This window comes from Ochlerotatus camptorhynchus, unplaced genomic scaffold (assembly GCF_037179485.1).
Source record: "Ochlerotatus camptorhynchus isolate MF236.1 unplaced genomic scaffold, CSIRO-AGI_Acam_v1.1 ptg000530l, whole genome shotgun sequence".
In the NCBI taxonomy this organism is placed as follows: domain Eukaryota; kingdom Metazoa; phylum Arthropoda; class Insecta; order Diptera; family Culicidae; genus Ochlerotatus; species Ochlerotatus camptorhynchus.
Window position 1 is genome coordinate 1,319,403 of NW_027041014.1, and position 26,207 is coordinate 1,345,609.

A 26,207-nucleotide genomic window follows, 5' to 3' on the forward strand; every position below is an offset into this window, starting at 1 on the left:
GCCGAACTACTAGGTTCGGACTACCAACCCATGCCCACATATACACGGACGGATCGCTTTCAGCACCGATGAGTAGCAGCCTACCGCCACAATGCTCAGTTTTCTCCGCCGAAACTGCGGCCATCTTTGTTGCCTTATTTCTGATCAATCTCATCACCACATAACAAAAATCAAGAGCACAACAAGGAGTTTCAATTTCATGAGTGATGTCCCAACCGTCCAAGATTTGTGCCCTAAAAATCATTGTTTGTTAATTACTTTATTTGTACAGGCTCAATCGAATAAACTTTACAGAGCCAAGTTATCATTTTCTTTATACATTATAAATGTCTTAAATCTAAAATTAAAGGATTTTACCGATTACTTGCGGTCTTCTCGAGGTTAGTGGATGACAATTGTTTGGATCGGAAGAGGGAAAAGGAGATTTGGAATATAATTTATGATTCAAAAATTTCACTATTTCTATAACATATACTTAATCCTATCGACGTTATATCAACTCTGTAATTAAACAATTATTACAGAAACAAATAAAAAAAAAAACACACACACACACACAAAATACAAACTAAACACAAGGTTCATCAAACTTACAATCTATGGTTAATATTCTTAAAGAAAACATATATGAGTTGCATAAACCCCAGATCGCGTCTAGCCCAAATATCCCGAACTGGGACATTAGGTTGTCTACCTCGAGCCCGAAGGGAATCGTACAACTCGGATCTGACTCCACGGTGCTCAGCACATGACCAAATAATGTGATCTGCGTCCTGGTAACCTTGTCCACATTCACAGATATTACTGTCCCCCAGCCCAACACGGAACAAGTGAGCGTTTAACGAATAGTGATTGGACATGAGGCGAGACATCATACGAATAAAGTCTCGACCCACATCCAACCCCTTGAACCAAGACCTCTTCGACACCTTAGGGATGATCGAATATAGCCATCGTCCCAAACTCCCTTCACTCCACTTATTCTGCCAGCTGACGAGCGACTGTTGACGATAAATGAAGAAAAATTCATCGTAGGCGATTTGTCGATCGTGAATATCGCCTTCCATAGCGCCCACCTTAGCAAGTGAGTCCGCCATCTCATTGTCCGGAATCGAGCAATGAGATGGGACCCATGCAAAGGTGATGACAAAAGATCTTAAAGATAAAGCACTTAGAAACTCTCGTATTTTCATGTGAAAATACGAGGAGTGCTTTACCTCGAAAGAACTGGGACTATCCGTAAAAATAATATAATGATCTGGTGCAAGTGAGGCGATTGTTTCTAGCGTATAATGTATTGCCGCCAGTTCAGCAATATATACGGAACAGGGAGCTTGAAGCATTCGAGAGGCGCTATGAAATTCGTTATAAATACCAAAACCAGCGGACGCCTCTATTAGTGATCCATCTGTGAAGAACGATCTTGCGAAATCAACTTGACCAAACTTTGCAGCGAAAATTGACGGAGTAATCATGGCACGATGATGCTCTGGGATTCAGTGAATCTCTTGCGTCATGGATAAACCAAAATGAACAGAATTGCCGAAGTCGGAGAACCAAACACGATAGGGATTATGCTACGAAGGGCTGACATCCTGTGTTATGTACACGTAGTACAATGACATAAAACGAGTTTGAGGGTTTAGCTAAAGAAGCTTCTCAAAGTTTTCGATTACCAGTGGGTTCATAACTTCACAACGGGTGAGGAGCCTGAGGGATAATTCCAAAAATCGATCAGAGAGTGGCAACATGCCCGCTAACACTTCGAGACTCATCGTATGAGTCGAGTGCATGCATCCTAACGCGATACGAAGACAGCGATACTGGATCCGTTCCAGTTTGATGATGTGAGTTTTAGCCGCCGACTGGAAGCAAAAACTACCGTATTCTAAAACCGATAAAATCGTTGTCCGGTACAACGTTAGAAGATCTTGCGGATGGGCTACCCACCACGTTCCGGTAATTGTACGGAGAAAATTGATCCTTACTTGGCATTTTCGTCTCAGATACTCAATGTGGGATCTCCAGGTGCATTTTGAATCGAACCAGACCCCAAAATATTTGAAGGACATAGAATGAGTGATCGGTTTACCCAAAAGTTGAAGCTTTGGTTGTGCTGGGCTATGCTTCCTAGAAAAAACGACCAACTCAGTTTTCTCCGTGGAGAATTCGATACCTAGCTGAATAGCCCAAGAAGACAAATTGTCTAAGGTATCCTGTAAGGAACCTTGCAGGTCGACCCTTTTGGGCCCTGTCATAGACACTACGCCGTCATCTACAAGTTGTCTCAACGTGCAGTTGTCACTTAGACAATTGTTAATTTCTCTGACGTAGAAATTATACAAAAGGGGGCTTAAACATGAGCCCTGGGGGGAGACCCATGTAGCTAAATCGTGAAGCTGTAGAGTTTCCATGAGAAAAGCTCACATGTTTCTCTGACAGCAAATTGTACAAAAAGTTATTAATTAATGGAGAAAGGCCACAAGCGTGGAGTTTGTCTGAAAGGACTTCAACCGATACTGAATCAAAAGCCCCCTTGATATCCAAGAATACAGAAGCCATTTGCTCTTTTTAAGCAAAAGCCAACTGAATTTCAGTGGAAAGCAACGCGAGACAGTCGTTCGTTCCCCTGCCCCTACGGAAACCAAATTGAGTATCTGAGAGTAGGTGGTTCAACTCAACCCATTTGTCGAGGCGAAAAAGGATCATTTTCTCCAACAATTTTCGAATGCACGATAACATCGCAATGGGACGATACGAGTTGTGATCTGACGTGGGGTTTCCTGGCTTTTTAATGGCTATAACTCTCACCCGCCTCCAATCATCCGGAACAATATTTAGCTCCAGGAACTGACCAAACAAGTTCATCATGCGCCTCTTAGCGACGTCTGGGAGGTTCTTCAACAAGTTGAACTTGATTCTATCAGCCCCCGGAGCCGAATTGCCACACGAAAGGAGCGCGAGTGAGAGCTCCAGCATTGAAAAAGGCTGACTGATCTCGTCTACCGAATTCGTCTTTTCGCGAGGAATCATCTGAACCGGCACGGAATCAGGACATACTTTTCGCGCGAACTTGAGAATCCAACGATCTGAGTACTCCTCGCTCTCGTTGTGTGAAGACCGGTTACGCATCCTTCGCGCCGCATTCCAAAGCGTATTCATCGACGTTTCGCGCGATAATCCGTCCACGAATTGCCGCCAGTATCCGCGTTTCTTGGCTTTGATGAGGCTCTTGAGTTCGCGTTCAAGAGCCGAGTACGCTTCGAAATGTACGGGTGTTCCACGTTTCCGGAAAAGCTTAAACGCGTCGGACTTTTTACGATAAACCTCAGTGCATTGCTGGTCCCACCAAGGGGAAGGAGGTTTCCTACGGAAAGGCGTTCCTGAAACCGGCCGAGTTTGAGCTTGAAGCGCGCTGTCCAAAATCAGATTGGAGAGAAAGTTATATTACTCCAACGGTGGAAGCCCTTCTACCGACGTTAGGGCATCTTCTATCACATTCTTGAACTTTGCCCAATCGATATTACGGGTAAAATCGTACGCGACGTTAACGGGTTCCAACGGATTGAACCCACTGGCAACTGAAACTTTGTTCGGCAAATGATCACAACCGTTGGGATCTTGGATCACATTCCACGTGCAATCCAACGATAATACTTACTTACTTAAGGGTCCTGTGCACCACCAGCGGTGCAAAGGGCCAACGTGGAAGACTTCCATCCTGGGCGGCTGCTCGCTTTTGCCTTGACCTGGGCCCAGGTCAGATTTCTATCGGCTTGCTTAATTTCCTTATTGAGGCTCCGCCGCCATGAGCCCCTGGGTCTGCCTCTGCTGCGATGTCCTGCCGGATTCCAATCCAGCGCTTGCTTGCAGATTTCGTTTCCGCCCCGTCGAAGTGTGTGGCCGACCCACCTCCACTTTCGCTCTCGAATTTCTGTTGCTATCGGCTTCTGATGACATCGACGATGGAGCTTGGCATTCGAGATCCAGTTGTGAGGCCACCAGGCACGAATTATATACCGCAGGCATCGGTTGGTGAAGACCTGTAGCTTTTGAGTGTTCTCCGCTGATACACACCACGTCCCGCTGGCGTATAACAACACAGATTTCACGTTCGAGTTGAAAATTCGGATTTTGGTGCGTTGACTTATCTGGTTGGATCTCCATACGTTTCGTAAACTCGCAAAGGCAGCCCTAGCCTTCTTGATTCGTGCACCTATGTCGCTCTTGGTCCCGCCGTCCGACGCTATTTGGCTGCCAAGATATTGGAAACTTTCGACCTTCTCCACTGCTTGCCCCGCTACCGTAAAGTTGGAAGGGTTGCCCGTGTTGATATCTAACGATTTGGTCTTGTTGACGTTGATGGTGAGACCCGCCGCAGAGGAGCGTTCGGCTAGGTCATTGAGCTTACTCTGCATATCAGAGTGCCGTTGTGCTAGTAGAGCAACATTATCACCAAATCGAAGTCGTTGAGATGCTCCATGGTGATAGGCTGCCAAAGCAGCCCACGGTTCGGTACACGGTGAATTGCACCTACCATGATCTCTTCGATTACGATGAGAAACAGTAGCGGTGATAGTATACATCCTTGTCTCACACCAGCGACTACCCGGATAGGGTCGGACAAGGCTCCGTTATGCAGAACTCTGAACGTGAAAGTCTCATACTGCGCTTCGATGATGTTGACGATTTTATCCGGGACTCCCTTGCGTCTCAGGGCGCCCCACAGATTCTCGTGATTGAGACGGTCGAAAGCTTTTTCGTAGTCAATGAATACCAAATAAAGGGACTCTTGGAATTCATTAACCTGCTCCAGGATGATGCGGAGTGTGACAATATGGTCCACACAAGATCTTCCGGCACGGAATCCTGCCTGCTGCCGTCGGAGAGTCGCGTCGATCTTCTCCTGTATCCGATTCAGGATAACTTTGCACAGAACTTTGAGAACAATACACAGTAACATGATGCCTCGCCAATTGTCGCACACAGTCAGATCCCCCTTCTTTGGGACCTTCACTAAGATGCCCTGCATCCAGTCGGCCGGAAAAGTCACGGTGTCCCAGATATTACAGAATAGTTGATGCAACATTTGTGCGGATAGCATGGGGTCAGCTTTGAGCATCTCTGCTGATATACGATCGACCCCTGGAGCCTTGTTGGATTTCATGCTTCGGATAGCTGCTTCAATCTCCTGCAGTGATGGGGCCTCGGAATTGACGCGAGTGATGCGCCGCACCCTAGGCGGATCATGCCGAGATGTTGATGGCTGGTTGGCCGTCGAAACTTGAAGAAGTTGTTCGAAGTGCTCAAACCAGCGTTTCAGCTGGTCAGTGGGGTCGGTAAGCAATTGTCCAGTCGTGTCCTTCACATGCATCCTCGGGTTCATCCTTGCTCCACTCAGGCGTCGTGAGATATCGTAGAGGAGGCGTATATCGCCAATGTTTGCGGCTTTCTCCCCTTCGTCGGCCAAGGAGTTCACCCACGCTCGCTTGTCCCGTCTGCAAGAGCGCTTGACTTCCTTCTCTAGAGCCGAGTACCGTTGACGGGCTTCGTTCTTGGCTCCTCTGGATCTCGCCCACTCTATCGCGGCTTTTGCTTCTCTACGCTCCTCAATCTTCCGCCAGGTTTCATCTGTGATCCACTCTTTCCTCTGGGTGCGCAGCTCACCCAAGTTGTTCTCGCTTATTTCTATAAAGGCATTCTTGATGGCCGTCCATTGTTCGTCTACGATGCCACCTTCTGGAACGTCCGCAGCTCAAGTCTCAAGTTCATGAACAAAAGACCTTTTTACCGCTGGATCTTCAAGTCGGCGTGTGTTGAACCGCCGCCCGAGTCTCTACTCCCGTCGCTGGATCCGCGCTTTGCGTAGGCGGATTTCATCGATTAGAAGGTGATGATAAGACGCGATGTCGGCGCTGCGTTTATTCCGGACATCAAGAAGGCTCCGTCTCCATTTTCGGCTGATGCAGATGTGGTCGATCTGATTCTCGGTATGTCCATCACGGGAAACCCACGTGACTTTGTGCACTGGCGAGCCCCCGATCACCATGTCGTTATTGCCACAAAATTCTGCAAACAGCTCACCGTTCTCGCTCATTTCGCCGAGACCATGGCGTCCCATGACACGCTCATAGTCCGTGTTGTCGGAGCCGATCTTCGCATTGACGTCGCCAGTGTAGATCTTGATGTCACCCTTTGGAACCTTATCCACGACGGCATTCAGTTGACTGTAAAAATTCTCCTTGTCCTGTAGCTCGGCAGCATCGGTAGGCGCATAACATTGGATTATGGTAAGGTTACGAACCCGTGTTCTAAATCTGGCTACGATTATTCTCTCATTAACAGGCTCCCACTTGATGAGCGCAGCACTTGCCTGGTCGCTACGTAGGAGACCAACTCCACGATGGCGGGGAGCGTTTTCACCTCGAATACCCGAGTATAGTAGTATCTGTCCCGACGGCAGTGTGTGTTCTCCAAAGTTTAGCCAACGAACTTCACTCAGTCCCAGGATTTCTAGCTTCATGCGTCGCGCCTCGTTGGCGAGTTGTGCCAGTTTACCCTGCTGGGCTAACGTGAATACATTCCATGATCCAATTCGTGTCCGTTGTATTGCGCTAAAAGTCGTTGCCGTTATATCAGTTCGATGTCTTTCTCTGTTGGTTTCTGTAACAATTGTAAAGGTTTCAGAGACAGTAGGTGGTTGGCCTAAGGTCTCCTATCGGCCGTGATGGGGCTGCCATCTTAGGTGTAGCTTCCGGGAAAGAGCATTTCTTATTCAGCCGCTGGATGCCAGTCAGACGCTGTTTGAGCCGCATCTCCATGGTGAACAGACGCTCGGGTTGGCGAAGCATTTCCTCTATCACCGTGCTATGGTTACCGCGCCAGTGTTCGCGTCGAACCTCCTCACTCTGCTATTGTCGGATTGACAACATTGCCCAGGCTACGCCAACCAGCTGTGTCCATGTTTCAGCTGGCAGTCTTTTGTGATCATATGACTCGTGGAGGCGTGAGGTAGGAACTTGTGAGGACCGGAGCTAGGTATATCGCTCCTTCCAGATTGTCACTCACCATTTTGTATCCAACGATAATGAGTTAGAGCAAAGTGTGAGGTCTAATTTACTTCCATTTGAGGATGGACCAGCCAAACATGTTACTTCTCCATTGTTAAGAATTGTCATATTGAAGTTGTCACAGAGGTCATATATCATAGGAGAACGGTTGTCATCATACAGTTCCCCCCAGCCTGTACTGTGGGAATTCAAATCTCCCATAGTCAACCGTGGAGCAGGAAGTACCGAACAGATATCTGAAAGTTGTTTTCGATTAACAATGGCTCTAGGAGGAATATAAACAGAAGCAATGCAAAGGCTCTTACTTTTAATAATAGCCTGACATGCGACAACTTCAATACCTGGAAATTGTGGAAGATTCACTCTATAGAAGGAATGGAAGCTCGATATCTGAAGAGAGCCAAGTTTCACAAAGAGCAAATGCATCACAGTCATTATTGTGAACTAAAAACTTAAAAGGATCTAATTTAGGAATGAGACTTCGATAATTCTACTGTAGAACAGTGATCAAATCCCTGACCTCGTTTGGAAAATTATCCATTGAAGGAAATGATTGCTGCAATGAGGGGCTACTACAATGTCAATTGCTTCAAGAAGATCTTCACAGTAGGAAGCATTGCCAGAACAATGCTTTTGAGAGGATCAGAAATATTGAGGTACTTGAGAATATCGTCCACAATTTTATCAAATGAGAACAACCCAGATGAAGGGTTTTTGATGTCCAAAGGGAGAGAGGGAATATTCTGGGTATAGTCAGTTCTGCGGAAACCAGGAGGAGTTGAAACTTCCTTTTTTCCATCACTCCTTGATTTGGGCAATCTGATTTTGGGTTCCTTATCTGCAACTTTCCGCGAACGGATGCGTTTTCGTTTCCGTGCAGAACCTTCCGGAAAACTGAAAGAAACTCCCTCCTCAGCCAAGTCAGAGTCAGACTCGTCATCAGACAAAACAGCAAAGGGATTTTTGTCGTTGGTTGATGGTGTGGCTGTTTTTAGCATTGCTGCAAAAGACTGCCTGGAACGCTCCTTAAGAGAGCGTTCTAGTTTTTCCCCGCGTTGTTTGTACGCCGGGCACGACGAGAGACCATGAGGAGTTCCCTTACAGTACACGCATTTTGGTGCAGTGACTGTGCAGGCGCCATCCTCGTGCTTCTCCCCGCATTTGGAACAGCTTGCCTTGCTGCCACAGTGAGAGGCCGTATGTCCCAACTGTTTGCAGTTTTGGCAGTTCATGACCCGAGGAACAAACAAACGCACAGGTAGCCGAAGTTTTCCCAACTCGATGTAGTGAGGAAGGGCTGAACCAGAAAAGGTCACCCGAAACGAGTCTGTAGGGGTAAAGCTCTTTTAACCCTCGCTGAAAGATACTGAGCCCAGCTTCTGGACTTCCAGTATCTCAACCGTGGGAAGCAAGGGGTTCTTGAATCGGCCAACCGCTTGCTTCGCCAAGATCTCGGGGGTCAGGCTTGCTTCGGTGACCATACCTTCGATCTCCTACCCTAGAAATCTTGAAGTGATAGGGAATATCAGCCGTCATGACGGTCATTGTTGGATGCTTCAATGAATCACCTGGAGAAAGCCTTTCTCATATCTTATTGTATAATTTAGGAACCAAATGTAATAAAATATGTATTCGCATTTTTATGAAGTCCTGAGTTTAACCAAGTTTTACTAAGTAGGAAATCCAATTTTTTTTATATCTTTATTAAGGAGACTTTTAGCCCTGGGCTGGTTCTTCTCCGATCCAAAATATGTACATAGGACCGAAATCATAGGTTACTTCTACTGTATTTTAAATCAATATCTAGAAAGATTCACGAGAATTTCACTACGCAGCTTAACGTAGTCTACGTCAACCATGCGGTCTTGTCTTGTACACAACCCCACCATTTTTTTTATTTGGAAAGCCCCTGGACTTTAACCATTTCACAGAATATTCTTTGGCATAATTAGAAAAGGTTGTCAGTTGGATTTTTCGATCATCTCTACCATATTCGAGATAATTGACCTCAGAGCTTAAAGGATCATTTGGATGTTTTTAAAGGAATATTTTTCATTTTTTATGGGTTGTTTCATCAATTCCAAAGGTGTATACCTAGGGCTACCGTCTTATGGGTTTTATTTTTTTTTTCCTTAAATAAGTACAATTAAGTTAATTAAGTGAACTCCTTGTAATCTTCCGAGGGGGATATAATTCTTACGACTTGCCAGAAAAGTACCTGTTGCACTCGGAGCTACCTTTGGGCTGGTTGGATCTGTGTCATCGATGGACTTGGACACCTGATAGTTTAATACAAACAAAAGAAACTGCTTTCGATGATTCCTCAAACTTCGTTTCCCAATCCATTGGCAATAAAATCAAAATCTCAATGGCAGCCCCCAAAAACAAACAAACCAGGTTTAAACAAGGCTGGTATACTTGCAGAAAATACCTTATGATGTATCATATTTTTATACTAAGTTCGTATTCTCTCTCTCTTAATTCCAAGCTATGCGCCGGTCAGGAGAGTTGCGATTTAGCGTAACTTTTAATCTACTTTGATTTGAAAATCTGTTGAGTGTATGTTTTTGACTGTCTATCATTCAACGTGGCCCATCCGCGGTACCAGGTGCGTTTTCGCTCGGCATCATTTGTATTGCCCACCACTCGGTCTTCTGTCGAGCTGAGATTCACCGAAAGCCCACCCACGTACTCACCTGTCGCTTCACGTAGTCGATGAGGCCGTCCATGCACGGCTCCATGCAGAACGAGTGCTGACATGGTAGAAGCTTCGGATTGCGGTATCTATCCAGACACACGCAACACGTTAAAAGTTGTTCAAATTGCTCCATTTTTCACTGAAACGAGAGAAAGGGGAAATAACCATATCAGTAAAAATAAGAACGCTTCAATGGGATATGCTGCTTCAGTGCGTATCGTGTAACAATAATTGATGGCGAAAGCCGGCGGCATTTCCACTACATTATATTTAATTCGACGGAAAAGTGTTGGAACCAGATGACGATGGAAATACACGACAGCCCAAACAGGCCCGGCTGGTACCTACATTAAAACAATAGCACGCGATGGTGGTAGTGGTGCTTTCACTAAGCGTAAGATGTGCTTTCCGGAAGAATTGCTTTGAAGGTGTGACGTGCTTTTCGTGCATCTACCGAAATCCATTCAAAGCCACGTCCGTATTCCGGATCCATTACGGAAATTCTCCAGTGATGGCACTCGAGAACTGCTTCATCGGAACTCGAAACGAGAAGTGATGCTTTTCTTTTGTTCGACTTCTCTGGTTTCAAGGATCTGCGTAATATGGTAGCACAGCTCATCGGAACATTTCTGCGTTAATGTGTGTGTGGTTACAGCAGTGTTACAACCAAGCTCGAATAAAAATAAGCTTTCCCCCCTTAGAAAAAAAAAACATACAATCGAAATCATACCATTCTGAACCCGTTCGAGTCGGTTGATATTGAACGAAATCGAGCATATGTCGAGCATCACTCCATTCGCCTTAGCCTTGACATGCACGGCACCGACATCGTTCGCTCAGTTTGACTGACACATATCTGTATCTTTCAGTTTTTCGACAAAATGATGATGATGACGAAGACGACGACGGTGTTTTAGATGTTTATCAACCACGGTAAGGTAAATTCGTGACGGGCGTCTCGAAGAGCGAACAATATTTACAACCACGTCGTCGACATCGTCGTAAACACCACCCACATTTGCACCGTTAAGGTTTATACCTTCATATGTGTATCGCGTATGGGTAATGGCGCACGTTTGTTATTGCGGTGAAAGTCGTGATTTTGACTGTTTTATATCGTTAGAAATGGAAATAACATGTGCCATATTGAGGCGCTCCATGGATCTTTTATGATCGGTTTCGTTTCCAAATCAAATCAAAATTATGGTCTTTTCTTACCACGCTAAGGAAATCCAGAAAAAAATTGTGCGGGAAAAGGGAAAGAGATTAAAATCAAAAGTTGTGATCTCGACAAAATGGAAACATATTTAAGGATGTAGTCCTTTTAAAAATTATAGGGTACAACAGCCACAAGCTCTGCGACTAGAATTGTGAATTGAACCAAATCCATACAAAATTGCAGCATTATATCAAGTCAATATTGATCATTAGAGTACTTTTCTTAATTTCTCTGAATTTCAGGATATTCTATTTGTTTTTTTTTCTGAACTCAAATTGTTGATAAAATAAATTAATGCGGGGTTAAGGATGTCATCCAATACACTAAATCTGCTGTCCGAAGAAGTCGTCTCCACTCTACTCGATCCATGGCCACAGTTCGCCAGCCTCGTAGTCTGCGAAGGGTCCGCAGGTCACCTTCTACTTGGTCGATCCACCTTGCCCGCTGTGCACCTCACTGCAGTCGCCCAATTTTCGCTGTGGACGATGGATGGTTCTCCCAGCAGCTGGTGCAATTCGTGGCTCATTTGACTCCTCCACGTTCCGTCCTCCACCACCTGGTCCTCCACGAGCATAATCCAGGTCTCGTGGCCGTAGATAGTCAACTTCGTGCGTCACCAGTGAAACCACCACACGAAATCATCGACCACCTCGATTTCGTAACCGTCAATCTGAACTCGGGGTGGGAGGCTAACATTGTCTTCCCTAGAACCTCTTCCTCTCATGTATTTTGTCTTCGATGCGTATATGGCAAGTCCAATCCGGCTAGCTTCAGCCTTCAGTCTGATGTACGTTTCCGCCATCGTCTCAAAGTTCCTGGCCATGATGTCGATGTCATCGGCGAAGCCAAGAAGCTGGATGGACTTCTTGAAGGTCGTGCCACTCGTGTCTATCCCAGCTCTTCTGGCAGACACGAAAGTCCATCACCTTGTCGTAGCCCCCGTCGAGATTCAAAGGGACTCGAAAGTGTCCCCGATACTCAAACAACGCACATCACTCGATCCATCGTCGCCTTGACCAATCGCGTCAGTTTATCCGGAAATCCGTACTCGTGCATAATCTGCCATAGCTGATCTCGATCGATTGTGTCGTATGCTGATTTGAAATCGATGAACAAATGATGTGTGGGCACTTGTATTCGCGGCATTTCTGCAGAACCTGCCGAATCAAAAAAATTTGGTCCGTGGTAGCGCGGGCACCCATGAATCCCTTCTGAGATTGCCCCACGAACTCTCTTGCAAATGGTGACAGGCAACGGCATAGAATTTGGGAAAGTACCTTGTAGGCGGTGCTCAGCAGTGTGATCGCGCGGTAGTCGCAGCAATCCAACTTCTCGCCCTTTTTGTAGATTGGGCATACGACACCTTCCATCCACTCCTCCGGTAATATCTCCTCCTCCCAAATCTTGGTAATTACCCAGTGCAGTGCTCTAGCCAGTGCTTCACCACCGTATTTTAATAGCTCACTTGGTAGTTGATCTACACCAGTTGCTTTGTTGTTCTTCAGCCGACCGATCTCCTCCTCAACTTCTTGAAGATCAGGGGCCGGTAGCCTGTCGTCTTCTGCGCGTGCTCCAAGGTCTGTTGCCGTGCCACCTTCGTTTTCTGCTGCTTCACCGTTGAGGTGCTCGTCATAGTACTGCTTCCACCTCTCAATCACCTCACACTCGTTCGTGAGAAGGTTACCGTCCAAGTCCTTGCACATATCGGCTTGCGGCCAGGGGCGGGATGTGCTATCAAATCGGCCTACTGAACAGTCGTCAATGAGACGTAAATATGTAAGGCTCAGTGAATGTGTCATCACCTTTATCCTCCCGCTTTTTAAACGGTTGAAGGAGAGTGACGTCAAACTCCGTCATCCATTTAATCAGCTGAAGAACGAAAGAGACGACAACATTACTAGGCCTCACCTGTCTACGCTCATTGATTTTCCATTTGTAAATTTGTAAACCATCGTTGCTTTGTTTTCGTTTGGAACCAGATATGCGAGGTAGGCGACGATTGGTCGTATTTGACAGTCAGCTCCACCAACCCCCCCCCCCCCCCCCCCAGCTTGCTGCACGTAGCCTTTGCGCGAACTATTTAGCTTCTCGTAGAGCTTCCGTGTGTCGATGAAGAGAAAATCGACGAAGAGAATCGATCATCGCGTTTACGCCCTTATGCATGCTCACTGTCAAACTTCTCTCTACCAGACATTATTGGTGACACCAGATGTGTTTCATTTAGACGAGTGGGCAAGGATTCCAGAAATGAAGACATTAAAAATGTTGAGGAAGTATTTATTCTTAGCAAATAATTTGAAATCATTTCAAGTTCCGTAATTCACGGGGAAATTGATCACCAGGGTGAAATTTACCTTAATGCCATGCGTAGCTGACTAGTAGAAAATTTTAGGTGAAAGATATCAAGTAAAATCCTAATTTTATTTGATCAAGGGATCCTAGTCTGCATGTTTTGATGAATTTTCCGTAACAAAATGTTTTTTATGTTACATAAATTTCAATTTTATTTAGCAGATGCTCTAAAACATACAATGTCAGCATTCAAACGAGCGTGATAGTTGTCAATAGCTTTAAAGTGGTATTTATGACAAAATTATAGATTAATCCGAAATCTGTTTTCACGTGCCTTGAATGTCTACAAATCATGTAGAGAAGTCATTCTTTACAAAATCGGTTACGCCCTAATTCCAAATATATCTAAAATTATTTGGCAAAATCTACCACATAGTGCTACACGCTAAGAATATTCCATCTTAAAACCATTTAAAAAAATCATATGGATTTCATCCACATGACAGTCATTTGAAAATTATATAGATAGTGTTTATAAGTTCATCACATGACTTTTACATGAAATGAGCAAAGAAATTCAATTGACTCGCGATTCGAACCATCATATGATTTCTATGCGATATTAAAATAGATTGTATAGGAAAATATAATGACATGTAACGGATTATCAAGTACTTATAATTATAATTTTCTAATGAAAATATATGGGAATTATTAAGAATTTGTGGAAATAATGTACACAGAACGAGTCTTATAAAGGGTTATACGGTCAAAATTTGGTCAATATCAACTTGACGTATTTCTTTCAATTTTGCATTTAAAAAACCTGAACACCCCTCATTTTGAAGGTGTGTGTGTGTGTAGAATGTTGCTCCTATTTTGATTTTGGAATTCACTCTTCAGTTGTCAAAATGCCGTCCAAGCAAGAAGAGCAGCGTATCAAAATTTTGCTCGCGCATCGCGAAAATCCGAGCTACTCGCACGCAAAGTTGGCAAAATCGCTAAAAGTTGCCAAATCAACCGTTACAAATGTAATTAAAGTGTTTGGGGAACGTTTGTCGACAGCCAGGAAGTCTGGATCGGGGGGAAATCGAAAACCGGAAGCCGCTGAGACGACAAAGAGAGTTGCCGGTAGTTTCAAGCGAAACCCTAACCTCTCTCTCCGAGATGCCGCAAATAAGCTGGGTGTATCGTCTACAACCGTGCATCGAGCCAAAAAACGAGCCGGACTATCGACTTACAAGAAGGTAGTGACTCCAAATCGCGATGATAAACAAAATACGACGGCCAAAGCGCGATCCCGGAGGCTGTACACGACGATGCTGACGAAGTTTGACTGCGTGGTAATGGACGACGAAACCTACGTCAAAGCCGACTACAAGCAGCTTTCGGGACAGGAGTTTTATACGGCAAAAGGAAGGGGAAAGGTAGCAGATGTTTTCAAGCACATGAAACTGTCAAAGTTCGCAAAGAAATATCTGGTTTGGCAAGCCATCTGTACCTGTGGCTTGAAAAGCAGCATTTTCATAGCTTCCGGGACTGTCAACCAAGAAATTTACGTGAAAGAGTGTTTGAATAAACGTCTGCTGCCTTTCCTGAAGAAACACGGTTGTTCCGTACTGTTTTGGCCGGACTTGGCATCTTGCCATTACGGTAAAAAGGCCATGGAGTGGTACGCCGCCAACAACGTGCAGGTGGTTCCCAAGGACAAGAACCCTCCCAACACGCCAGAGCTCCGCCCAATTGAGAAATACTGAGCTATTGTCAAGCGGAACCTAAAGAAGACCAAAAAACTGCTAAGGGCGAGCAGCAGTTCAAGGCAAACTGGCTTTCTGCGGCGAAGAAGGTGGACAAGGTGGCTGTACAAAATCTGATGGCAGGGGTCAAGCGTAAGGCCCGGCAATTCGGATTTGGAAAAGCGGAAGCCTAACTGAATATTTTTCCTGAATTTTATAATAATTGAACTTGAAAAAGAAATTTAATTTGATTTTTTAAATAAGCGATTTCACCGATTTACACGCGTTTTCCCTTGACCAAATTTTGACCGTATCACCCTTTATGTGCGTGAAGCATGGGGGGCTGTTCCGTACTCTGTCGCTCATATGAAAAATCTCAAAGGGGCTGTTCATAAACTACGTATACAGTTTTTTTGGGATTCTTGAAACCCCTGAAATTTTAAGATTTGTCATTGTTTACGTAGTTTTTGAACAGCACCTAAGGAACTATCACTCTGTGAAAAGCCAATGCCGTCAATGCGAATTAATGCAACAGCGATTTTCACCATGTAGCATTAATGCGGCAAATATTATTGCCTTAAAACCATAGTTTTTTTCCCGCAAAGGTCAATTAAAAGTTGATTTGGTTGTTCTTTTTTTCACTGGCGAATACAATTTGCTTCACTATAACGTTATTTAGAAATTTTTCTCTAGTTTACGCAACGCGGCACAATATGTACCAAACATAATCGTAGACGAGAATTGGCGTTGACGGCGACTCTGTAGCTCTTTACTCCTATGAGAAAATCCATAAGCAAATGTCAGACTGTGCGTGAAACATGGCGGACTTTGTACTATCCTTTCACTCCACCGAATATTCCCATCAGAAAATGTCTATATTTGCCGGAAGAGAACATTTTTCGACGGTGCCAACGGAAATGGCCAACACATCCGTATCCGAACGAACCCTGTTCCTGTCGAGAGAAATGACAGACGCAATTAAGAACGCGTTTTAAGTTTGCTTCGCACCATGGATTCTTATGTAAAGGGAAAACCTGCTTGCCCATTTTTCTAAACTATTTCAGAACAAATTTCTTGAGTTCATCGAGTATAATGAAACTATGAGCTACTTGCTACCACTTCTATTGAAAAACTCAGTTTTGACAAAAAAGCAAATGGAACCATAGCGCAACACCAACAACGAACGATACGAAATCATGAGCGAACCGCTGGCTCCGTGCCGCACGGTGGCGAGCCGAAGCCCGTAGCACCGCGTTCGGGTTTCTCTTTTGGTTCGGTGGCGTGCCAATATGCTGCACCGACACCGGGTGCTTTATCGAAGAAACCCAGTGCTGTGCATACATGAGTAGGTTGCCACCGAGCCGCACCGAGCGGTGTTTTTACCAAGTCTGAATTTAAGATATGTAAAATTATCCGTCCCTTAATTAGAAAATGCACCTACGATTAAATTTATCTAGTTAATCGTCAGGAAATCCGAGATCAGCGAATAAAGTTTGTTTGCTAGCCGCCATCTTGAAAACACTTTAAAATTGGAAAATCACATACATTCTATCTGATTTAGCACATCCTCCATGGTAGCTGTAAATCATATGAAACTCATATAGTTCTTATGGGGTAATCACATTATCTCTATTAGAGCATCATATAATGATTATAAGATTCATATAGAACTTATTAAATTTGAATGTTAGCGTATACTTCGTTCAGTGTAGTTTTCCATTTGACTTCTAGTGGATTGCTTTAAGCTGCTGCTTGAGTACATATAATACTGATGTCTGTGGCAAACTAGTTCAGGTGTACAAAGCACACTGAACCAATATTCCTGTTATGGGTAGTCTAATAAATTTGCACTATAAGAAAATCCAATGAAAGCGATATGATTTAAAATCATTCAGGTAAATTTTATATAAAAATATATATCTGATAAATTTCCAATGCTGGTATGAAGGTAACTTTTATATGATCTTCATATGATAAATGAAAATTGGTCAACTTATAAGAATTAACTGAAATGGATTTCAAACCCATCAGCATAAGCTTCATATTTCACCACAGTATCATATACATGTCATAAAACAATCTAATTAAAATTTATATGAAAATCACATGATATTTACTTCTTGTTTTGACACATATATTTTATCGGTTCTAAAAATAAATCGAAACATGAAGATCAGACAGTGGGAAGGTGGAGTGCTTTCACAGTTGCGTTATTTTTTTATTTTATTGTAGCTGATTTGGGATTCGATCCAGGACTGTTGAGGTGTGATGCTTTCGGTGTCTTCGTTCGGTTCCACTGGGCCACGAATGACTTTGAGATTGAGCTCGTTCAATTAGCATGAAGTAAAATCAACTCTTCCAACGTGGAATGTAGTGCAACGTTGTGCTCGTTTTGCTAGAGTGAAGATAAATAGAACTGACAAATTTATGTTCCATTTCGGTGGCGTCTTTTGTTCCAATCTGTCTAAGTGCTCCTGTGTGCAATAAAACAATGACCAAATTATATGCGTTCATGGAACTGGTTCATAAAGTTCCAGTACTAGTGGGGAATCTGAATAAGCCATGTAGAAGGTTTACAATTATAATTTTAGCAAATAATATATTGTAGTACTTTTTTTTTTCAATTTCAATAAATTCTCTTCTGGAACCCCTTATTTTATGGACCAATAACAAGTAAAGATTATAAGTATCATTGTTGTAAACAGTACTTAGTTCGACTAACTATCATGTTTAATGAGTGTACGATAACATCGTTGAAAATTATTTGCAATACAATCATATAATTCAAGAGCCACATGTGAAAAGGGCATACAAGCTTTTTGTAAACAAACCTTTATAGGCCCTTTTCTCACCAACCGAGAGTTGCTCACGCAAACCAACAACATCATCGGGAAGCGTAAGGATTCCCCTACCCGATGATGATAATGGTTTGCGTTGGTGTCATATGGGTGGCGAGAAAAGGGCATAAGAAGGTTTGTTTACAAAAAGCTTGTATGCCCCTTTCACATGTTGTTCTTGAATTTATGTATTTTATTGGGAGCGATATTCATCCCAAAAACCATGCCAAAACAAATGTTTGCTGTTGGCTGTTTGCATATTAATCAAGTGGAATCTATCAATCATCACATAGAATGAATAAATCTTCTGACATTGATAAGTTATAAGATGGATCCAATAAACCATACATGTCGATTTGTTTCAGTGCATTTTGAATGGCGGTCCGATTATTTGGTTAATCTTTATTTGTTCTTTTTCAAGGCTATTTTGTCTCTAATGCAATTTTGCGGGTATTTTGTGACAGCTGTCACTTGTGATATAATATATCAGGTGTAACATTTGATAACGGCATGAAACCATTTGTAAACAAACTATCTAAGGTCTTTTACACGTGACCCAAAGTACGCCCACGCAAACCAATACCACTTTCGGAAAGGTGAGAGTTGCCCCTATCCGATGATGTTGTTGGTTTGCGTGAACGTAATTATTATAGTAAAATTCTAATTTTATTTGAAGTGTCGCATGATGAGTTTTTGATATATCAATCTTTTGCGAATTCCCCAGTAAAATCTGTAATTCACATTTTTGTTCATATCTTCGAAACTATAATTTCGGTCGGGAAAAAAATCAAAAGCAATCTATGGAGATCTGAAACACATCTTCTGGAACTTGTTCCAGCCATCTCTGGGAAAAGTGAGTAAGTTACACTCATACGAACTTACATACATATAAATATACATATTTAAACGCATACAGAAACATTTTCCGATCCCGTTGAGATGGGTCTATTGATATAAGCCATTCGTCTCTCCGGGTCTTAGAACAAAATTGTGTTTTTCAAGATATATCATAGCCACCTTGATGTACGACAAAGGCAAAAAGGTCGATATCAGCAAATTGTGTTATATAATGTCAAGCTTTTCTCCCCCAGGTGTGTAATTATTTTGCAAAGTGTAATGAATATGTTGCTAGATATATCTTATTTTAAAACTGTATTTGTAAAATCGTTACAACATCGTACTTGGCTTCGATATTCCTTCCTACTTGAATCGTTTTAAAAATCCTGATCCTGATCATCAACACTTCTTTAACACGAATTAGAATCGTAATAATAGGCTTATAAATTGCTCTTTTGATTGCCGATTTCTCCATATTTAGCTGGTGAAAAATTAAATCTCTCACTAAGATGTGCTCGTTCCTCCACTGCTGGCGTGCAAAAGGATCAGTACTAAGTAACTGACGGATTTCCACACTATATGATATTTTTAAGATCGACTCAAATTTAAGTTTAAATTACTCAAACTCTAGAAAACGTAGTTTACATGTAGACTGAGTGAAATTTTCCGAGCCTCATAAATCTTTTCAAATATGAGAAAAAAGGACAAAAAATTTACTCATTCTAGAAGCATACACTCAAAGAATAAATCACATATCCAATGGAAAATATTCATTAGAATTTCACATCATTTTCATGATATCATGATTGGGAATTTCACCATAAAATCACATGAACCTTATGTGTCAAATGAAATTTAAGTGACTTATCATATAGAAATCATGTGATCACATGTGTTTCCGTTTACCTATTTTGATTTATACATTGAGATATTGCTTATATTAGAAAACAAATTCCTGTAAAAGCTCGGAAAGTTTTACTCAGTCTATGAGTTACCTACGTTTTCAAGAATATGAGTGAACTAATCACAACTTTGAGTCGACCTCATTTGTCTTGGAATCGTAATTTATATTTTTATTAATTGCTTTTAACGTGTACTACATACATGAGCTACTACATAAAACTATAAACGCTGCATTTTACACAGTCGGCCAACAGGTTAAGTATTTAATGATGTAACATTATAGGTTTTTTAAACAACTGAAATAACGAAACGCAAAAGCAATTGTACCTACTAATCGTGGTCCTACGTCAAGCATCCTTTCGTTCCCCTGTGAACAGACTCTTTTTTCACCGCAAAAAGAAATGTGTGACTAGAAATGGACAATTTGTCGAATTTCTCCATATCGCAAAACTAAATCGTCCACCATTGGCAGGGTGGCATCGGTCGAATTTGAAGGTGGAAAGTATTACTCAACAGTACTGATTATTTCACTTATCGGTATTGCCGATTTGTTGTAGTGATAATAATGATATTCGGAAATAAGTTCTGGCAACTCGGTTTAAAATTATACGAGTTGGTTTGTCTAAAACTAACAAACATTATAATTATTTTCCGTGTAAAACGCTTGCCCGCTACCGCCAGGTGTCACTACTGTTCGTGGAAGTAGGAAAAACTGGTTTTCTACACGAGATCCACTTCTACCGCAATGATCGTGTCTTGGTTCTTTTTTTTCTTTTCCTTTATTTAACGTCGGTCTCTGTTCCGCAATCTAGTGCCAATCACCGACGGACATCGATTGCCATCCATTGACGGCAATCGAATGTGCAGGAAGGCAGCTTCCACACCTGCGTAGGATATCGCACCCATTCACAACACACATGGGCCGGGACCAACGGCTTTACTTCCCTTCCGAAGGAAGACGTGACCAGAGATTTTTATGCCTCAGAAAAATCCCACCGACCTCGGCTGGGATTGAACCCAGAGTGAGAAAGCAGTCACGCTTACCACAACACCACCGGCGCCGGCCTGATCGTGTCTTGGTATCACCGTTAATATCGGGTGACGAAAGCGACTGTCACCTTGGCACCTAAATAACTATGCCGAAGACAGTAATTTCCTAAACGACCAGCATCTTGAGATATTACGTATGCATGAAGTTCAAATGCACACTGAGGCCGCGTTGTGAGAGGATTATGAATTGATATGTCCACTATTTGGAACCAAACAATACGTGTGCATAATTTAACTCAAGTTTTGACCATCACTCACTAAATGTTCCCTTTTATAATGCACAGGAAACCACTGGAAAAAAAAAGCCGTAGCAAGTACATTTTGTATTATTTCATCCAATTCGAAGAGGCAGTCACCATTAGGTGTGTCTAATTACTGCAACAGTGCATATCATCCGGAAAACTGTCTTAAAAGTACCTTGAATACCTTTTTCATCCCGGAACTGTGGTACTGGCATAGTAAATTTATGATAATTAGACCATGATCACCCCATCTGAACACTTGCAAGCCATAAAATAAACTATTTTAAGCGGCCATTTCGGACACCCGTGCAATCTCAACCGCGTTGCATCTTGCCACATTAGTACATCAATACATCATCGCCCCGGAATTAGAAGTCAATAAGAAACCCCATTCATGAGAGCCACTTCAAGATTTCGCATTGGCTTTTACCAGCACCAATTGGATCCAATGGAAAATTTTACACACCAAACAAACCAACAAAGACGACGACGACAACGACGACGCATTTCCCGACTTCCGAACGTTTTTCTCTTGGCAGTTTGTTTTGCCAGTTTTAGTTTTCCTTTTTCGTCCAAAAATAGCATTCACGCGCGCGCGCCAGTGAGGTGTGTGCGTGCGTCTCAGTCCTGTTTCTGTATCGCACTCAAGTTCATTTACTTAAGTTTGGAAAAGCGATGGGCACACATACATGTGTGTTTCGCTGACGATTGAACATTTCAATGTCAGACGAGTGTGTTCCCTTGGGAAAGATGGATGATTTTCATATTCTAATGGTGTCGTTGGTGGTGCTCCGTTGTGAGTGGGATGCATATTGAGCTCATCTACCTATAAATGGGAATGCGTGGAAGAAAACGGAAATCATGAATTATTCCGTTTCGTAGTCCGACCGCCCCGACATTGAACAGCTGACGTAGCTTCTGGTGACATTTTGAAACCATGATTGCTTACTGCTTCACGGTTAGTCTACGGTCGGTCTGCCCCATCGCCACCGTGTGTCCCGGATATACTGCCCGGTGACAGCAATGTGACGGATGCGCCATGATGCTAGATTTTCACTTTTTTGTATTTCCATTTTGACGCCAAAAAAAAACTTGAATTTCGAACATTATTCGTCATAGGTAATCTTGTTATACGAAAGTCACTTTGTTGAAAATGTCAGATTTAGATTCTTGCATGAGGATATCAATTAGGGTTGTAATTATCGATTGAAGTCTAACTGCGGTGAAAAGTTTACCTGTTTATAATAGGGCTTAGATCTATTTTTGGGCCTACTAAGCACAACCCGCCCTTTGCCTCTATTTTTCAGTGGATTTCTTTTTTCACTAAATTAAATGTTTTCACTGCAGATGACTTCTAGTTTGATTTACCTTTCCGTACGTACCGTAAGATTTGGTAAAGGAGATCCAAAACTCGGCCTACGGATTCTAAATTCGGCCTAACGCATTGAAACGCCATTGAATTCACTTCGACTTATCGGATTAAGATTAAAATTGATTCGGTCGGAGTGCTTCTTAGTCATTGACTTAGTTCAATAGCTTTTGAACTTAAGTATCGTACCAAACGCATAATTGACTTGTAAACTCTGAAGTCATAGATTTATTTGATATAAAGAGAGAGAGAGAAGGATTTGTAATTTCCATTTAATTCCTCTAACTTATTTGCTTATCCTTGACAAATACGCGAGTTATGGACCACCCATCAGCAACCATCCCAACATCAGAAGACATCACCCATCGGTTGGACTCAATTCAACGAAACCAACAGCAAGTGGCCTTAGCATTGAATTCAATTGCGCGGCCATCATCTCCAGGCAAACTCAACGTCTCAGCGTAGTACGAATGGGGACGTCGACAACAACAACAACAACAACAACAACAATAGCAACATCATCAGTAACATGCTTCAGCCCATCGGCACCCCGATGACCACGAAAGCATGCACCAGCATATCACCAAGAACGCCAACTCAGCAGCAGCTACAGTGACGACGACGATCACCACATGGCAACAGCAACATCGATGCAACAAGACACCGCATGGTAGCAGGAGTAGACAGTACATAGATAATAATTAGATGTAAGCATTTTTGCAGGAATTGAAGCTCTTTTGTATTTCAAAGTAAATTCAAATTGACGCAATAAAAATCATTCCAGTTTTAGTCGTAGACGTGAGCAGTAGTTCTTTTTAAAAACACCCCGAAGTCCTTAGGAGACATAATTGGCGCAGTCGGTAGTCCTGGAGTGATTTAGTTAAAGTTTAGTGAAGTGCAGTGCAAGTGATCAATCCGAAATCATCGGGGGATTACCGGAGAGCAAGGATTGAACCGAGCAGCACTTTGGAACTGACGAACACCGGCGGTTTACCGGCTGAGAGTCAACTTTAACTACAATTCACCTGACCAGGAGTCCGAGGGAAAATCGGACAAAGAACCAGATCGAAGGAACATCGATCAAAAATAAATCGTAAGTACCCACCTTTTTTTATCCTTCAAAACTAATTCAGAAATAGAAATCCGGCATAGGTTTACTACTTCTGAACATCCTCTAAACCTTACTAATAACACAGTCTGGCGGCCCCACCCGTGGTAACCAATGGACTAAAATATCACAGATAGGCCGCGAACTAACTTTAAAAACTCAACAAATAAATAATAAAATCAGCAACATAAATAAATTAGTGAATTAATTAAATTAGTAGCAAAGTGAATTATTTATAAGCAGTGAAGTGAATTATTTTATTAGTGCATGTTAACAAGAAAAATGTCCGAGACACTAATGGACAAAATTGAAGAATTGGAGCAAATGCTGCTTCAACAAAGAAGGCAAATCGAATCGTTGCAAAACACCCCGCGAAGTGTTGAGCAGCGCCCACAACAAATTTTTGATGCAACGCGTATTCCTGACGTGATTAAAATGATCCCAGGATACGATGGTGAAATCAAGGCTTTGCCATCTTGGATTGCCTCGGTCGACCAAAAATTAGAGTGTGCGAAGAAATTTGTACCAGATAGTGATACGCGCACCGTGCTACCTATCTGGACATCAATTATCAGAGACAAAATCACTGGTAAGGCCAATGAAGCCTTAATTAGCAACAATACTGAGTGCAAATGGGAAGCCATAAAGCACACATTAAAAGAAAGATTTGGCGATAAGCGAGATTTATCAACAATTTTGAGCAGGATACCTTACTTGAAGCAAGGTTATCTTAGCGTGGAAGATTTTTACTACAACTGCGATGGATTATTAGCAGATATTCGAGCTAAGGTTATGTTGGACGATAACCTCAGGCCCTGTTCCACAACTGTTATGGCAACATACGAAAGTATGATGACAAATGCTTTCATTGACGGGTTACATGATCCGATATCTGCACTTACCAGAACCAGTAGACCTGATAGTTTATTTTCGGCATACCAACATGCCCTAGATCAAGACAATGCTGCTAAAAGGACAAAAGCTAGTCAAAAATCAAATTCAGAACATTCTAGATTCCCTCGATTCCAACCACCTCCTAATCAAAATGGAGCATGGTATCACAATAATCTGCAACCAGCTGGACCACAAAATCCACCTGTATTATCTAGACCTCAGCCAATGAAAAATGCGTTCTATATGCATCGACCCCAATTTTCGACAAATTCTTTCCCTACATTAAAACCACCGTTTAATCAAAACAGGGAAATCCCACCACACATGCAAAACACCTTACAACCAGGAACACGGTTCCCCGCTATAAAGCAGGAAAAACCATCATCTTCAAATTTCAAACAAGTTAGAGGCAATCAAATTAATATGCATGACGAATATCTTGATTCTGTTGATGTCGGCACTGAGGAATTCACCGAAAACGAAAACCAATATCAGGAGGAAGAAATAAATTTTCCTTCAGATGTGGGGCAACAAGAAATGGGTTGAGTTTCCTTCCTTATTTGGAAATCCTTTCTAAATCAAAACCTCCCCTTAAACTACTTATCGATACAGGAGCTAATCAAAATTATATTTCTCCTGAATTCGTCCCCTTGCAATCTATACGTTTAGGCTCACAACACAAAGTGAAGAACATAAATGGATCACACAAGATAGAGCAATATACATTCTTCAACCCGTTTTCGAAATATTTTAAAAATATTCCTTGCCAGAAATTTCACCTATTCAAGTTCCATGATTTCTTCGATGGATTGATAGGATTTCAAACTCTTAATAAATTAGGGTGCATTATAGATGCATCAGCAAATACGCTTGTTCTGGACAATACAACTATACAACTAAAAAAAAAATTTCCTGATACAATTGAATTAAATTTTCATGAATCAATGCATATGATTCAAGAAATCCCAACGTCTGTTAACTCAGGAGACTTCTTTCTTGAAAACGATTTAGAAATTACTTCCAAAGTGTATGTCCCGTCTGGATTATACAGCGTTCACCAAAACAAAACCAATCTACTCTTTGTCAATATACATCAAGAACCCTCTGTAGAAACTATAGACTATGAAAAAATTACCACTGAAATAAATAATTTTGAAGTAATAGATTTCCCATCAAAAGTTCCCCCTACAATTACCAAAATAACACAAGATATCGGAAAAGAGGTGCGAACTGATCACCTTAACTCAGAGGAACGCTTGAAATTACTTAAACTGCTTCGGAAGTATCCCAATGTTTTCTACACGGACGGTGATAATTTGTCATTTACCAACGTAGTTAAACATTCTATAAAAACATGCGACGAATTACCTGCTTATACTAAAAATTACAGGTATCCGTTTGTCCATAAAGATGAGGTACAAAAACAGATTTCAAAAATGCTCGACCAAGGTATCATTAGACCTAGCACATCCCCTTGGGTATCACCCATATGGATCGTACCAAAAAAGGCAGATGCATCTGGCGAACGGAAATGGCGTTTAGTAGTTGACTATAGGAAACTCAATGCTAAAACTATAGACGACAAATACCCTTTACCCAATATCACAGAGATACTGGATAAACTGGGCAAATGCCAATATTTTAGCACGCTCGATTTGGCCTCAGGTTTCCATCAAATCGAGGTGGATCCCAGTGATGTACCAAAAACTGCATTTCAAGTAGATCATGGCTTATACGAGTATTTGCGTATGCCATTTGGTCTAAAAAACGCACCGGCTACTTTCCAGCGCGTTATGGATCATGTACTCAGAGAATATATTGGAAAATGTTGTCTCATTTATATGGATGATATTATCGTTTTCTCTACCTCTCTGCAGGAACATTTGGAAAATTTGGAAAAAATATTAAAAGCCCTTGAAAAAGTAAATTTAAAATTACAGTTAGACAAATGT

General features: G+C 42.3%; 1 protein-coding gene across 3 annotated transcripts in view; it reads right to left on the reverse strand.

The window, feature by feature from the left end:
* The window catches only part of tn (thin), a 233,775-nt gene that overhangs the window by 57,085 nt on the left and 150,483 nt on the right, over window positions 1-26,207 (reverse strand). For all 3 annotated transcript variants that reach the window (XM_065236147.1, XM_065236148.1, XM_065236149.1), the window contains one exon: window positions 9,767-9,907. In XM_065236147.1, coding sequence (XP_065092219.1) covers window positions 9,767-9,901 — 135 coding nt within the window. In that variant the 5' untranslated portion in view covers window positions 9,902-9,907. The remainder of the gene's footprint in view (window positions 1-9,766; window positions 9,908-26,207) is intronic.